The following is a 16,213-nucleotide window of genomic DNA, read 5'->3' as shown; positions in this document are numbered from 1 at the left end:
CGTGAGAAAGCCATTAAGTTCGTAATACTCTAGTTTCTTTTGGTCTAGCTTCGTCTAAGCTACGAGGTAGGGATGCGTTCAGGCGCGTGGGTGTGCAAAAGAGGATTTGCACTTGCGGGTCTAGAGCTTTCTGTTTTCGTGCTCGGGGTTTGTGAGAAGCACGCTTCAAGGGTAAGGAAGTCTTTTCCTAACTTTCTCTCTCTCCCTCTTTATGTGTTTACTGCTTTTAATTATTGCATGTTAGGTTGTTTAGTTGTATTAATTATGCATACGATCCTTTGCGAGTTTTATTTTCGCACGGTGTCGTACACTACAAAAACCCAACACAAAGTTCATGTCAGGGTTTGGTTTCAGTTCGTCCAGTCAGTTCCAGACAGATCTTGAGCGTCTATCATTTTAGTTTTATCTCTTTATTCATATATATGTATTTAGAGTTATTCTTTGAGATCTTATAAAGGGAAAAAGGGTTTTGTGTGTTTTATGTATTGGGGTATGAGAATTCATGAGGATTCTCATTATTATAATTGTAAGAGAGCAAAGTGTGAGCTTCTAGTTTGAAGCCGAGTGAGCTTCTACTAAGAGGTCGAGTGTGTAGTACTCTGGGAGTGCTTAGTGGAATCTAAGTCCGAGACTTAGGTTTGGTAGGATAGGGTCATATCGTGTAGCAAGTTCAGTCAAGAACTTGTGAGAAAGGTCTGATTGTAATAGGTTGTAACTAGGATTATTTTGGCCTATTATAGTGAAGTGTTTGAGTTGAAAATCCCTTGGAGGGTCAAGGTTTTACTTCCAGTTAGGTCCTGGATGGTTTCCTCGTAAAATCCGCTTTGCATTTCCTAAGTTACTAACAACAACTGTTTTATATTCCGTGAAAATCAGACACTAAGGAACATATTACAATTCACCCCCCTCTTGTAGTATATCATCCAAATAACAATTGGTATCAGAGCAGGTGCTCTTGATGAACCGGGAAACCCCGAGGAGCAAGTTCTAGGCTAGGATGGATATTTACAAGGAATGCAACGAAAGGATATCAACCGCAACACCTTATGAAGACCAAAATCTACTTGTGAAGTAGAAGCAATTCAAAGATGAACATCTTTGAGGTGAGTGTCTTGTCTTTGATTCTTGGTTATATGCATGCTATTAAATTTACAAGTTTCTTGTAGTATTTCTAGAAAAATTGTCGATTTTTTTTTTTGGAGTTTTTAAATCAATTTTGTGCAACCTCAAATTTGATTTGGAGTGTATTTAAAAGGAAAAATTCATGGGAATAATCCCACCTTTAGGCCATTCATTTTTAATAATCCCACCTTTGGATTATTTTTTAATAATCCGACCTTTACCTCATTTTTTTTTATTGGTCCCAACAGGTCATATAACCTGTTATAATAGGTTACATGACACGTGGCGGCTTGTGATCGGTAAAAAAAAAATTAACAAATAAAAAGAAAAAAAAGGTTTTTTTTTAAAAAAACCTCAAACAAAATCAAATAGAACACAAAATAAGCAACACCCAGAAATCAAAACTTTACGATATTAAATTTCATTCAATTGTATTCAAAATAGGTAATCAAGATAGTTAAGACAAATCACACCTAAATTAATTTCAATCAATTGCATTTAAAATAAAAATAAATCAAGACCCTTCATACCTCTACATCATCTGAAGCGGCGGAAGCTGTAAACGAGCAGAAATGCGGGTTGAATGAGAAGAAGAGGAAGAAGGTGAGAGCCAAAGAAGTGGAAGACATACTGAGATGTTGGTATTGTGTTTGCTTTTGATAAATTAGCTTATACAGCACTAATCTGGGTTTCGAAGCTCCTTTTCTTTGATTTTTTTCCGAGTTTATAGTAGCTTTGGATTGAATTGTTTACATTTATTTGGTCTAGTAAGATCTCTTAAAGCTTTAATTGCACGATAAACCTTGATTTTCAATTGTTAAAATTAAGATTTTCTTTTTGTGTGATTTTGATTATACGATGTATGTGGTTGTTACTGTGTGATTGAGTTGGTATGTTGAATATTGCTTGGCGTGTTGTAGAGTTTGATGCACTAACTGGAAGTAAGAAGTGTACAAATCCACCATTAATGGTGGGTTTTGGGGCAAGGGGGATTAGGTGGTGGTTTAGGGGTCGCGACGCAGGGGAAGGGGGGTTCAGCGCGGCGATAATGCCGGGGATGGGGGTCTGGGCAGCTCAGCCATTGCCGGGCCGGGAACAGGGGATCGGGGATGGGAGGCAGGGGGTGGCAGAGGGAAGAAGTGGGTGGTGGTTTTGAGGTTGGCTGGGTTTGGGGACGTGGGTGGAGTTTCAGGGAAGGGGAAGGCCGGGGCTGGGTATTTCGGGATTGGATGGTGGGGTTGTGTGAGGGTTGAGGTTGGTGGTGGTTGGGCGAGTGGTGGTCGGTGACAAGCGAGGAGTTGAGGAGGTGGTGTTGGTTTGGGTGGAAGCTGAGGCGGTGACTATGGAAGAGGTGGGAGGAAATGAATTAAAAAAAATTAAAAAAATTTGACCGGTTTAACCGGTTTCTGGTCAAATGGGACCAATAAAAAAGAATATGGGGTAAAGGTCGGATTATTAAAATATAATCCAAAAGGTGGGATTATTAAAAGTGAATGACCCAAAGGTGGGATTATTCCTATGAATTTTTCCTATTTAAAAAGCATTTTTCAGATTTACTAATTGATTTATTATTAATAAATTAGTTTACTAGAAATAGTTCAAGAAACTTATCGTGTAGAATATGCATAGTTGGCCTCGTGAAACCTAGATTACCCCTGAATAGGAACTAATTCTTTAGGCAAGGGATGAATGTATATTTTGAATATTTTCCAAAGAATGATTTAATCATGTGTCTTGAGTACTTTGAATATTTATTATTTAGATACATGATGTTTATTGCTAGTAAAGATAGTTGGTTAACTCGTGGTTGTTTCAATTATGGATTATTTACGGCTATTACGAATAAGAAGGAACCCAATATATATTGGGTAACCAAAACCAAAAAGTGACCTATTTTGAAGGCTTTGTGAGTGGAGACAACATATTAATAACGATGATACATTGGTTGTCTATTTATTAAGAAAACCCTCTAACAAAAAAGTCTTTATAAGAGGTTTCTAATAGGTGAAATTTTGGTACTGGTAAATATGTAAGTTGCCTTTACACGCCTCTGTAAATATTGGTCATTTATATTTGGTATATATTAATTCTTCACAAATTTCTATTGAATTTCAATTCCATGCTTTCAATATTTATTTGTGAATGGATGTAAAAGAGAAGTTGTTTTGAATTTTATAATATAACATAATAAACTAACTTCTCTTCTAGTTTTGTGCTGGTTATTAATGATTGTTTTGCATGTTTAACCATGGAGATAAATCGGCGTATAACATATTGTTCTAAAGGAACTTGGTGCTGAAACTAGTTGTTGGAACTTGGTGAATTTGGATTGGTAAAACGAATTAGTAAGTTCCAAACATGTTAAGATCGAGAAGCATGAGAATCAAAACATGTTATATTCTCTTTCAACATCAGTTCTATGGTAAGAAACACTAATCCAATGGATCTTAGTGATATGGATTTGTTTACCATATGGTGATTATAGACTAATGAAAAGAAATGTCTTGTTTATAAGTGATGAATGTAATGGACACTTGGTTATTGTCCTTCATAGAAAAGATGAAGCACACACTTATTGATTTCGTATTCTTTTCTAAATTGGGATATTTAGCTAAGTGTTCATCAATTATGAAATTAAAGATCTAATAACGGAACCTAGTTCCAGTCATGTTTGATGATTCTTGCAGGAACACAGGATTGACAATAATTTTCCAACTTTGAATCTTGAAAGACACGAGGAGAACGATGTTACATACTAATGATATTTGTAGGAACTTTGGAATAGTTTTCAATACTGCCTCTTGCTACATCATCAATATGGAAACAATAGATCTTTGAGTAACAACACACCCTATGTTCCACTTAGGGATGTTTGATGATAGAAGTGCCAAGGCGATTTATCCATAAACTCTTAAGATAAAACATAAAGAGTTTACATTATCATGTTTAATGTACAATAAATGAACATATTTTCTTTTGAGACTAACATGTTTGCACCCATCAAACAGGTTGAGGATAAAGGATGAACTTACAAGTTCTTGCAGAACTAGTTGAGTTTCTAATGAAGAAATATGTCACTAAGAATAACAGTAAGGGCTAGCTATATCACCTTATGTTGAGGAACTTATAGTTGAGAATCATGTTCCAAATCATACAACAAGGTTCAATAAAATCAATATCAAGATTATCAAGGAACAGAACTACTACTTCAAGAACTCTCAAGTAAGCCATCATAATCAACTAATGTTTCAAAGTTATATCTTCACATGTTAAGAGACTACATAAGGTATGATTTCCTATTCACATTATGTCATTATATATGAGTTGAATTGATAAATTTTTAGTATGAATGTAACATTTGAATTTGTGAATTGATTCTCTTATGCTTTTTGTCTTGACTTGTCATGTTTTTGTAAATTTCTTAATGGAATAAGACTTGATGAAACATAACATGAGTATAAAGTATTAATTCCATCAAGTTATGTCGAATTAGGGTTCCTATGCATGTTAAAATTGAAGTAAAGTATGTGCACTTATTGTTAATGTGTCACGCTTAATTTATGTGTTGTAAAAGACATACTCACTTGATTAAGAGTATTAGAGGTATCATAATAGAACTATGGGTGTTGTCAAACACGAAGTTCCTAAGTTGCCAATGGAACAAACAATGGAAGAAACTTTGATGGAACAAGACAGGTAAGTTTCCAGACCATTTGTACCTTACTTGCTTAAAATTCTAGAGGGAACTAACCTATCTTTGCCAACTTTCAAGCATCCACACCATATATCTTCAAATGCAGCAATATTCTACAACTCTTAGTTGTGTGTCTGTGTTGCATTATACTTGTTTCATATTTCGATTAATTCGAAGATTTCTATCCACCCAATTTCCTTCACTTTTCATATATACCTACTTCTTATTCTTAATTCCCATGTGCTCTAAGTTTATTCATCATCCTTTTATGTTCGATGAAACGTGAAGGATGGTAATTACATGTTGAGGTGAAAGTTGAAGAAAAAATAAGAAGTAAGCATTCTCAAAGTGTTCAAGACAGGAAAGGAACTCAGGGAGAATAAGGCAGGAACCAAGAAATCAAGATGGTTAAAATCTGGTTGGGAACTCAAGTGTATGAGTAAGTATTACCTTCAATGGTTATAAATGTATTATTCTAGGAAAAAAAAATCTTTGTAATGACACACTTTAAAAAAAAAAAAGGAATAAAAAAAAGGAGAAAAAAAAGGGTGATCAAATATTTAATTTCCTAGACATCTATATATGAAGAATATTGAATGTCTTGTTGTTCAATACTCATATATTTGGTAATTTAAAGACGGAACAACAGTACACGTTGAAGGAACTTGACTATTAAGCTGAAATTAATTTAAGTTCCAGTGGGCAGAATGTTCCTCAAAGAAATTTGGTGGTTGAAGTAAAGGGAGGTTAGTCATCAAATAGAAAGATGAATATGTGTTGTGTTTAGCAAAAGGTTCAAGAGAATGAGGTAGAAGAAATAATGAAGAGAACCTCATCTCAAAAGGTCTAAACAAAGAGCACAATCTCTACTTCATATTTCCTCTACTCATTTTGTTCCATATGTTTTTTTCTACATTCTTTGAGCTTGTGTTTTCATTTTCCTATTTATGCAATTCATTTCTAACTTTTAGCCCTGATCTTTACTTGATTTTTAACATCTTATTTGTCAAGTTCAATTAAGGGTTTTGATGTTGAGCCTTTGGATTATGAGTTGGAATCTAGTGTGAAACTAACATTCTTGTTTGAAAAGTGAGTACCTTGAGGCTTTTAGGAACAACAAGTTTTTAACCATTGTATGTTTACTTATTATGGTGGTAAGTGTGATATATGACCTTATGTGTGTGTAATTTACGGTAAACAGTGGAACAATACTCTTTTCGATAATGACAAAAGGGGGAAGAATATGTATGATGCTTATGGTATGAAGTAGTTACAGTCTAAAGTTCTTATATATGCATTATGGTCTTTGATAGTATATAATACAATAAATGTGTGTATTGTTCATATACTCATAGTTCCTTAATATGAGAAATTCCTTTGTATGTTCCTAACTTGTTCTATTTGTTATTTCCTTGAAAAACTAAGGGGGAATAAATGTACGACGATTTATCCTTTAATGTGTGATAAGCATCATTAGTTTGTCATCATCAAAAAGGGGTAAATTGCTAGGTAATTAGGTTTTGATGATTGTAAACTAATGATGATTATCTATCTAACATATTTGTTAAGTTGTGCATAAAAAGAACAAGTTATGCCTAGAACAAGATACAAGGAACTCGAGTAATGACAAATATAAATATGAGGAACTTGAGCAATATATGATAAGCAATAAGGAACAAGAACAATGATAAGTTATGGTTGATAAGCTTGATGATGGCTAAGGAACACATAAAGTTAACTATATAAATAGGTGTTTGCATATGTTAGCTTCATAAGGTAAGTACCTCATGCATACATAAGTCGTATATGTGTAGGAGTTTTTATGTGGCTTTAAGTTTAATTAGATCTCTCACTTGAAGTTTGTTTATGACAAACAAACTTCAATCTAATGTTCTCTTAAGTGTTTATGTGAAGACATGAACTGACTTAGATGAAGTCAATGGGTTGGAACATAGAAGACTTTAAGAGGAACAAGAGAGAATGGATGAACCTAAAGCAGGTTCTCCAGGTTCTCCCACAAGAACCAAACCACGAAGGAACCTGAAGGTATTCTCCGACAAGATTCAGAAGGAACTTTCGGCAGGCTTTCCCACAAGAGCTGGAGCCCTAATAGGTTCATGAGGTGTTCCCTAACAGGTATACAACGGACAGCTCCCTAACATGAGTGCAAGTGACAACAAGTTCCAGAAAGGAATTTGGTCTGTGAGTTCCAGCAAGAAATGAAGAAGACTGACAGCAAGTTCCAGAAAGAATCTTGGTATGTGAGTTCCAATAAGGAACGAATAAGAGTGACAACAAGTTCCAGTTGGGAACTTGGCCTACGGTTCTAGAAGTAAAACCTTTCCTCAAGATCCAGAATACATCAAGACTAAAAGATTCCAGAACAAGAGTTTCAATGAAGCAACATGAAAACGGAGAAATTACTCTAGGGTTCATGTAAGTATGTTGGACATAAAATTCAGTCTTGAATAAGTCTATAAAACCAAGGTGAACTCTAGACAGTCAATGAAATTAGAGTTATTGACCTGTCAGGAACTCAGAGACTGTTAGAGTTGAGTTCCGAACCTAATAGGAACTTAAGTCTGCGCGTCTTTAAAAGTCGGTATTAATGATATATAAATTTATCTAATACGTGCATATCTTTTAGGGATTTGGTTTTACAAAACAAAGATATTTATTTTTTAATAAATCCCTTTTGGAAAAAGATAAGTTTGTTTGGAAAGTATTTTAACTAAAAGATAAGTTTTGAATAAAATCTTATTTTATGGTAATTATATCTTTTTGTTATTGACGGAATTTATTCTTAACAAAAAGATATATTTTTTGAAAACTTATTTTTAGAAAATATATTTTCAACATATAATTTGATAAAACTTATCTTTTACGAAAAGAATTATTTGGGTGTACTATAAATATGTTCATATGTATTCATTCAAAGTCGAGGCTGACGAAGTACAGTGGTCATGCTTGATGGTTTCATCCTTCACCACGAAGCTAAGTCAGTTCTCCTGGTCAAGGTTTGGTTTCAGTTCGTCTAGTTAGTTCCAGACAAATCTTGAGCGTCCAGCATATTAGTTTTATCTCTTTATTCACATATATGTATTTATAATTATTCTTTGAGATCTTGTAAAGGGAAAAAGGGTTTTTAGTGTTTTATGTATTAGGGTTTGAGAGTTCGTGAGGATTCTCATTATTATAATTATAAGAGTGCAAAGTGTGAGCTTCTAGTGTGAAGCCGAGTGAGCTTCTACTGAGAGGCCGTGTGAAAAGTACTCTAGGAATGCTGAGTGGAATATAAGTTCGGGACTTAGGTTGGATAGGATAGGGTCCTATCGTGTAGCAAGTTCAATCAGGAACTTGTGAGAAAGGTCTGATTGTAATAGATTGTAATTAGGATTATTTTGGCCTATTATAGTGAAGTTTTTGAGTTGAAAATCCCTTAGAGGGTCGAGGTTTTACTTCCACTTGGGCCTTGGGCACCCCCTTACCCAAAACCACCACTTTTCCCTCCATTGTTCTTGGGCACCCCCTTACCCTCTTCTCTGTCAACCCTGCCCATCGACTAACCGAAGTGCCACAATAGTAGCCCGACACCCCCACCTTTCTCGCTCAACACCTGTTGATGTCATTTGCTACTTAACACTACCAAAGCACCACCCCCTCCTACCAGTTCAAATATGAAAATGCACTTGCCACCATCATCGTCCCCACAACCTCTGAATCCCTGTCTTCCCACATAATGTAGCCTCTCCATCATCCCTCATCACCACTATTTCTTCTGGATGAAATCTTTCTCATACGTGAACATCTTTGGTAAGGAAAAACAAGGTTGTATGGTGGGTTTTGGGGGAGTCAAGGTGAGGGTGGGGTAATGGGTTTGGGTTTTCAAGGTGGATCAGGGTTTTTAGGGTGGTGGGTTTAGATTTTTGGGGTGTTAGGTGGTTTTTTGGGGTGGTGAGTGAGGGTAGTCGAGGTGGTTGTGTGGGTTTGAGGTGGTGGGTCTAGGTTTTTGAGGTGGTGGGTGGGATGGTTTTGGGGGTGGGGTTGTGTAAGGTGGCGATGTGAGTTGGGTGGTGGTAGTGGTGAGTCATCAATGGTTTTGATTGAATGTTTATGAGGTAAGTTAGTAATTATATTTTATACCTATTAAAGTTAAATAATGAAGTAGGAAAACATGTATGGGTTATTCATTTGATTAAATAAGGTCACTAAATAGATTTATATCATATTAGAAGGTCACTAGAAACTAAGGCCAAATTTGTTTTCCATCAAGTAGAAATTTCAAATTTTAGATGTTGAATTTTCCTTAATTTTAAACTCTGATTCTTGACAAGATATAAGAAACAACTAAGTTATTTCCATGCGATGCACGATTAAAATTAATCTTTCTTGTAATTTATATTTTGTTGCATTATATTGTATTTGAAGATTAGAATTAGATATAAAAATAAGTATATTTAAGGAAAGTAAAAAAAATTAAAACCACATCAAACAAATTAGGTATGTAAAACAATAATTTAGAAGAGTAACTTGGTTAATTGAATTTTATATCACACTTATGCAATGCATTGAAGTCAAAAGTGCAAATTAAAAATAAATAAAAATAAAAAAAAATCATTAATTATTGAAGACATCACACATGGAATTAGAAAGAAAATATTTATGTGAGAATAACAGGTAGGATAGTTTGAGGATTGATAATGTTAGCAATATATTATTTTAGTACTCCCTCCGTGTTTTAACAAGTATTACACTTACCAAATCCGGCCGTGTTTTAATAAGTGTTACACTATCTTTTTTGGCAAAAAGCTAGCTTTGAATATTATATCTCTCTCTTCTCATGGTCCCCACCCAAACCCACTATTACTTTTTTTATTATATACTTCTTCTCACATTCATTACTTTTCAATAAACTATTAATCCCACTATATTTCTTTTACAATTTTTTAATACTCTAACTACCCCACTTACCTCTTATTTTATTTAATTCAATTAAATTGCCTAAAACTATGTATCGGTCAAACTGTAACACTTATTAAAACAGGAGGGAGTAATAGTTAATAGATTTGCAATTATCTACCATATGCTATAAGCTGAAGTGTCAAAGAATGAAATGAAAGCAATACGTTTCACTCATCTGACCGATCTGAGAAATTGTAGTCTTCATTCCTGTTATTGATTTATCTTATTTTGACAGTAGAAGGGCTCCCAAGTATTTTCAATTTTTTTTTTTTTTTTTAATTAAGCTTGATATCTATTTATTTGCAATTCTAAATCCATTAGTATTATTCTTTCTTCAATCTTTAGCAAATAATATGAGTACCAAGTTCAACCCATTAATTTCCTTTTGACATATTTATAGAGCTGTCAATTCGTGTAAACAGGTTGAGTTTGGGTCGGGTTAGTGTAGGTTAGGTTAACTCGGGTCGGGTCAATACGGGTTAATGTCGTAATCTATGCGGGTCGGGTTCGGGTTGGGTCATGCTTAAGTCGGGTCATACATCTTATCGGGTTTGGGTCAAGTTTAGGTCGGGTTAATAACAGGTCGAGTGATTAATAGGTCGGGTTTAATTCGGGTTTTTCACGGGTTAAAACGAGTTAGGGTCATTCTTGGGTTTGAGTCGGGTTCGGTTCAAGTTAATAATTTACGGGTTATAATCAGGTCGGGTTATTCTCAAGATTTAGTCGGGTTCAGTTCAAGTCAATGATTTGCAGGTTATAATCAGGTCAGGTCATTTTCAAGTCAGGTCATTCTTGGGTTCGAGTCGGGTTCAGTTCAAGTCAATAATTTGTGGGTTATAATCAGGTCGAGTCATTTCCAAGTCGGTCATGTTCGATGTTCGGGGTTCGGGTCTCAAATATTGGGTTAATCTAGGTTTCGAGTTGATTTCAGATCGGGTCATATTGGGTCCGGGTACATTTTTTGGATCAGTTTGTTAACAGTTCATGTATTGACGTTCACGTTTAATTATTATGAATGTCTTCATTTATTATAGTTTTAGCCTTACGAAGTTACGACTTTACGAGTAGCTTAGAATATATTTAACATATATTCTCTAATTATTGTATATATCTTTATTTAGCTAGTCAATGTCTACAATAATAAAGATATATACAATAATTAGAGAATATATGCTAAATATATTCTAACAATTAGAAATGAGCAAATAGCTATAATTAGTCTATGTAAGGAGTCGTATGTATTGAACTATTGACTATTGAACTTATCATAGTAACTCGTTTGCACAAGCACACAACTACACAAGAGACAACGTAACTATATAACTATGTATTAATAAGGTGGTCTAAATTGAATTTAAAGTGATTTGAAATCGAGTCAGGTCAATAACAGGTTAGGTTGAGTTCGAAATGGGTCAGGAACAATTCGGGTTGAATTTGGGTCGGGTCAATAACAAGCCGTGTTGATTTCGAGTCGGGTTAGTTACAAAACGGGTTGAATTTCGGGTCGGGTTAATAACAGGTCGGGTTAAATTCAGGTTGGATTAGTAACAAGTCGGATTGAATTCAGGTCAAGCTAGTAAGAGGTCTGGTTAACTTCGGGTTTCAACAGGTCAAAACGGGTTTGGGTCAATCTCGGTTTAGGTCGGGTTCGGTTCAGGTCAATAATTTACGAGTTATATTCAGGTCGGGCCATCTCTAGGTCCGTTCATGTTCGGGTTTTGGTCTCAAATACTCGGGTTTAGGGTTGATTTCGGTTCGGGTCATGTTGGGTCGGGTCACCATTTTTCCGGGTTCAAACATGTCAGTTAATAATCGGGTTCGGGTAAATTTTTTTAATCTGGTCAGTTTTTGACAGCTCTACATACTTGTATCTGTAAAATTATTTTAAAATAAATTTATATCTATATAATATAAGACGAACAAGAATCGCACCACTATGTTTTTCCGTAATATGGCAATACTTTAGAACATTTCATGTACTCCGTATCAAAGAACTAGAACTACTCTCGGCACAATGCTTTAAGTACGAACGCTATGCTTTGGCGATGAGGAAAAAGATGATGCTTTGTGCTGCTACCATGATTCATGAAATTAAGGGATTTTGCTAAACAACAGCCACTTTCTAATGTTTCTAGAATTGAGCCATAAAAATAAGCAGTACAACGTAATAATTCATTCATTCTAACCAAGACAAGGCTTCAAGCCATAAGGGTAATTTCTATTATCACAAGATTAACTGCAGAACTTCCCGTTTAGCATCCTATTTTATAAGTAGCACAAGTCCTAATCCTTTATTTAGCATTGAAACATATGCCTTCTCAGACTACCAAGGTAACAAGTTCTACAAGAAAATGATGAGTTATATACAAGTAATAGAAAAGTCCTCTCATACAACATCAAAAGGCCCAACATCCCACCTAGATTTCCGCTTCCTTCGCCTCTCTCCAGTCCTCCCTTTCAGAACAGGTGCATGAGTTAATAGAATAATATCTTCATCATCACTGGGACCAATCCAACCAAAGCAAGGTCTGCGTGTACTGGGTGCAATCTTTTCCTGAAGAACATGCTCAAATCCGGGTGGAATAGGAAGTGTATACATTGAGGGGAAAGGTAAAATATTTTCCTGATCTACGAGGATATCATTAGTCTGGTTTACTTCCATTGGCGTAGCAATTTGGCTTGGGCTCTTCGCACTCTCAGCAAGTGATAAAGAACGCTTATGCACTGTAAATACAAATTAAAGACATAGTAAGCACCAAACCAACAAAAAGTAGTTCACGCCTGTAACTTATAGCACAGAAGGTTAACTCTTTTTTATGGTAAACACTATTCATAAGACCCAGATGTGGAATAATTAGCAGTTTTAGCCCAAAAAAGTCTGCATTCAGGATGAGATTATTAAGGCTAAATTACATTATTGACTAGGTAGGATGAGCATAAATTTGATTTATGAAACTGAAACAGACAAATAAGCAGAAAGATGTGCAGCAAATTGCCAGGCTAATGAATCTGTAGGTAAAATCAACAGCTCTTTAAATGAATCGATGCAGATGTGTATTCAATAGATTGATGCCTTGTTCGAAATGGAAAATCCACGATACCCAATCATTATATGTACAACTATAATTCAATAAGTCCATAACTACTGAAATCAGAAACAAAGCTTGATGAAGTCTAGTTCAGCACTTCAGACACCCTCCTATAATGGGAAGAACCTATTTACTCAATTATCTGGTGGCATTAAATGAAGTGAATGGTGTCTAGCAGCCACTTCTCTAATTTTTAAAACTGAACAGTCAACAGATACATGAAAATGTGAGCTGAGCATTGCATCACCTTTAATATTACTATAAAATAATAGAGTGAAAAGCTGGCTCGACAAAGGCAAGAAGGTATAAAAGATACCATTTGTCTTTTGGGTACAAGAAAGTTACCACATTGAGGAATATAATAAAAGCAGAACTCAAGAAGGAAGCCACTCTAGATCTCACCACCTGAGAATCTTTTCACAAGTACACTCCACACTAGAAAAATAATAGAGAAAATGAATCTAAGTTATTCAACCACTATGGCAGTATTACTCTGCGGCGTTAGCTAAAAATTTGAAGGTGAAGATACCCTAATGAATTCTTTCCCTTTCTGGCCAACCACACACCCAAGATTCTCATTGACAACAAAAATTCCGTTAAACAAATACAACCACCAAACAAACACAATAGTATTTTTAAAATTTGCCCCCCATGGCCCTTGGCTGAGATGGGTACCAAGTGCCTAATCTGCAATTTGCTTTAAATTAATCCAAGACATCAGACCAAACAAAAGCTATACTTATATAGTTTCCAAGTCAATGTAACATTGAAGAGATGCTTGGATGTGATGCTTTGTTTCAAGGTGCTTATAAATTGAGTTATGAGTGAATACACAAGAAGAAACAATTGTCAACCACTCTTAAAACAGGTCTAAAATTCCCAAATCAAGTAGAACAAAATAAAATCAAACAATAGAATTAAATACTCTCTATTACGAAAATATTAAATAAAAGCCATTTCAACGCAAAAGATAGAAAATGGAAGATAGAAAATGGAAGGCCTCCCCCAATAATCCTCCTCGTAGAAAATGTTATCTTATTACCAACTGAACCAGAACAAGCCAAAGAAGAGAAAGAGATATGGCTCATGAATCTCAAAATGCTCATATAGAAAGCATGTGTTCCACAAAACACCCTAGAAGCTTCCCAAGTACAAAATTTTGAAAGCCACTTATCATATCAACAAGGAGTTCTTTCGACATGCCAAACTCCTAAGCCACAAGCTCCACACGGCCCAACCCCGCCCCCACACCCACTCTCCTAATTAGATGATCCTCTATTTTATTTTACTCCGAACCGGAAATTCCTCCATAAAATTCATGCTAATAACAATCTGAATTAAAAAGAAAAAAATCCAATGCTTACTCACAACAGCTTACATCCAGCCCGATATTAAAGAATATGAACAAATATACACATGGACTACTCCGTAATAATTTATAAAATACTCCATATAAAACATTCACTATATCCTCATCTCAGAAGCAAAATGTATGATTAGTCTGAAGACAACACAGAAAGAGATCCTCTTACCTACAACAGGATCAGGGCTTGCCAAAGGAGGATCAGTTGGAGTTTCCAAGAGAGTACTATGGTTAGAGCATGAGGACTCACTGGCTTCACCAGAAGGTCCAGCCTCCTCCGGCTCATCCTCCTCACCACCTTGACATCCATCTTCAATCAGCGATTCCTTCAAATCATACAAATAAACCTTATCATCAAACAGTCATCTCCCAGCAAAAGCAAAACTCTTTCAGCAAAGATAGCTTCTCAACAAAAATAAAAAGATATTTGCTTTACAATTTACATACTATAAAGCCCTAAATCCTCTTCCAAAACAACCAACAAAATTGGCATTACAACAGCGAAAGCAGCTATTAGAGCGTGCCAATTACACGATCATCATTATGACCAACAGTAATAAAACATCAAAATTACCATTTTGTAAAAGAAATCAAGGGAAAAAATTCAAGAAATGAAGAACAAAAATAACAAGAAATTGGGTACCGTGAGAGGAGGTTCCACTATAAACTCAATCAGCAACTTGTAAGAGGCCTCCTCAATAAAAGGCCACCCTTCTTCACCATACTCCTATAATCACCAAAAATCAAACAACTCATAAATTAATTGATTAAAACGGACATAAAATTGCAATAAAATAAATCATAGAATTTGAGTAATAATTTCTTGGAATAGACTTACTTTGAGCAATTTATCAACATTCCGACGAACAATTTCAGGCGAAAATCCCATTGGTTTTAAAGCATCAATGGCAGCATCAATACGTTTGAGACCCACCTTCAAATTTGCAAGAAATTTGTACAAAAAATTAGGAAAAAAAAACCCAAGAAACAGGGAAAAACCCAGTTGTAAATTACAAGAAAAGGTTGAAATGGAAGTAAGTTAAGCAAGAGAAAAGCACCTTGCGAGGTCTTCCTCCACGTCGAGCCATGGATTTTGCAGAGAAATGAGTAAACTTCGAAGAGAATGGTTGTTTGAGATTTTGGTTGGGAAAGGAGGTGGACGACGGGAAGCAATGATGAGTGACTGAGTGAGTGAGAGTCTGCAACAAAAAAATTAAAAATAAAAAAGTGACTGAGCGAGAGAGGAGAGAGAAAGAATGAGAATAGGGGAAATGATACCAAAGTACTAGTAGTAAGTCAAAACGGTTTGAAAGTTAGGTTTCGGTTCGGTTTGAAAACGGGCTGGTTTAAAACTGGTTTAAGTGCTTTACGGGTCGGTATTGGTTCGATTTAAATTATTATCGGTTTGGTTTGATTTCGGTTTATTCTTGAGCAAATTTAATTCGATTCATGTTGTTAACGATTCGGTGCAGACGGGTTACTGTTTGTTGACAATTCGGTGTAAACGGTTTTTATCCCGATTCAAACAGTTTTGGGTTAGTAACAGTCGGTTCTTTTCGGCTCGGTTTTATTTCATTTCGATTTAGAACGGGTTCGGTTCTTATACAATTTAACATTATTCGGATCAATTCAGTTTTGGGTTTATTAAAATACGGTTCGAGTCTATTTTGGGTTTTAAAAAATTGGTTGGTTTCTCATTTGGATTAGTTGGTTTCGAGCAGTTAAACCTTTTTGGTTTGAAATTTGACTTTATTATAATTGATAAATTGATTAATAATATTCTTTATTATAATTTTTGTATTGACTTTAATTTGTTTTTGAAAGATCAAAGGATGCAATCATCTCATTCTAAAAATTTTGAGAATTGCAATAATACATCGTAAGAATTTGAGTAGGCCATTTTTGGTCCAATATAATTCCGAGCAAAATACAAAGCACTTTGATGATGTCATTTAAAGAGAGGCGAAGATTATTTTTGCTTAA

The 16,213-nt window shown here is 35.1% G+C and overlaps 1 protein-coding gene across 1 annotated transcript; it reads right to left on the bottom strand.

Annotated features, from left to right (window-relative positions):
• Positions 1-11,975: 11,975 nt before the first annotated feature.
• Positions 11,976-15,729, bottom strand: LOC110697554. Its single transcript, XM_021874919.1, has 5 exons — positions 15,289-15,729; positions 15,069-15,164; positions 14,874-14,957; positions 14,400-14,556; positions 11,976-12,502 (listed from the first exon to the last, which is right to left on the bottom strand). Exons 1-5 carry the CDS (start codon positions 15,316-15,318, stop codon positions 12,165-12,167), a joined length of 705 nt encoding a protein of 234 aa, XP_021730611.1. The 5' UTR covers positions 15,319-15,729; the 3' UTR covers positions 11,976-12,164.
• Between the last annotated feature and the right edge of the window lie 484 nt (positions 15,730-16,213).

Source organism: Chenopodium quinoa, unplaced genomic scaffold (genome assembly GCF_001683475.1).
Source record: "Chenopodium quinoa cultivar QQ74 unplaced genomic scaffold, ASM168347v1, whole genome shotgun sequence".
NCBI classification, from domain to species: Eukaryota; Viridiplantae; Streptophyta; class Magnoliopsida; order Caryophyllales; family Amaranthaceae; genus Chenopodium; species Chenopodium quinoa.
Note: the sequence above shows the minus strand (reverse complement) of the source record. Positions and strands in the feature narration are given on the sequence as shown.

What these genes read in the sequence shown, in the direction of transcription:
- LOC110697554 (XM_021874919.1), bottom strand. Translation starts at nt 15,318, where the DNA reads ATGGCTCGACGTGGAGGAAGACCTCGCAAG. An exon ending in ATGTTGATAAATTGCTCAAA is followed by an intron (nt 14,958 to 15,068) that starts GTAAGTCTATTC and finishes TGGTGATTATAG; the next exon opens with GAGTATGGTGAAGAAGGGTG. An exon ending in AAGCCCTGATCCTGTTGTAG is followed by an intron (nt 12,503 to 14,399) that starts GTAAGAGGATCT and finishes TTGTATTTACAG; the next exon opens with TGCATAAGCGTTCTTTATCA.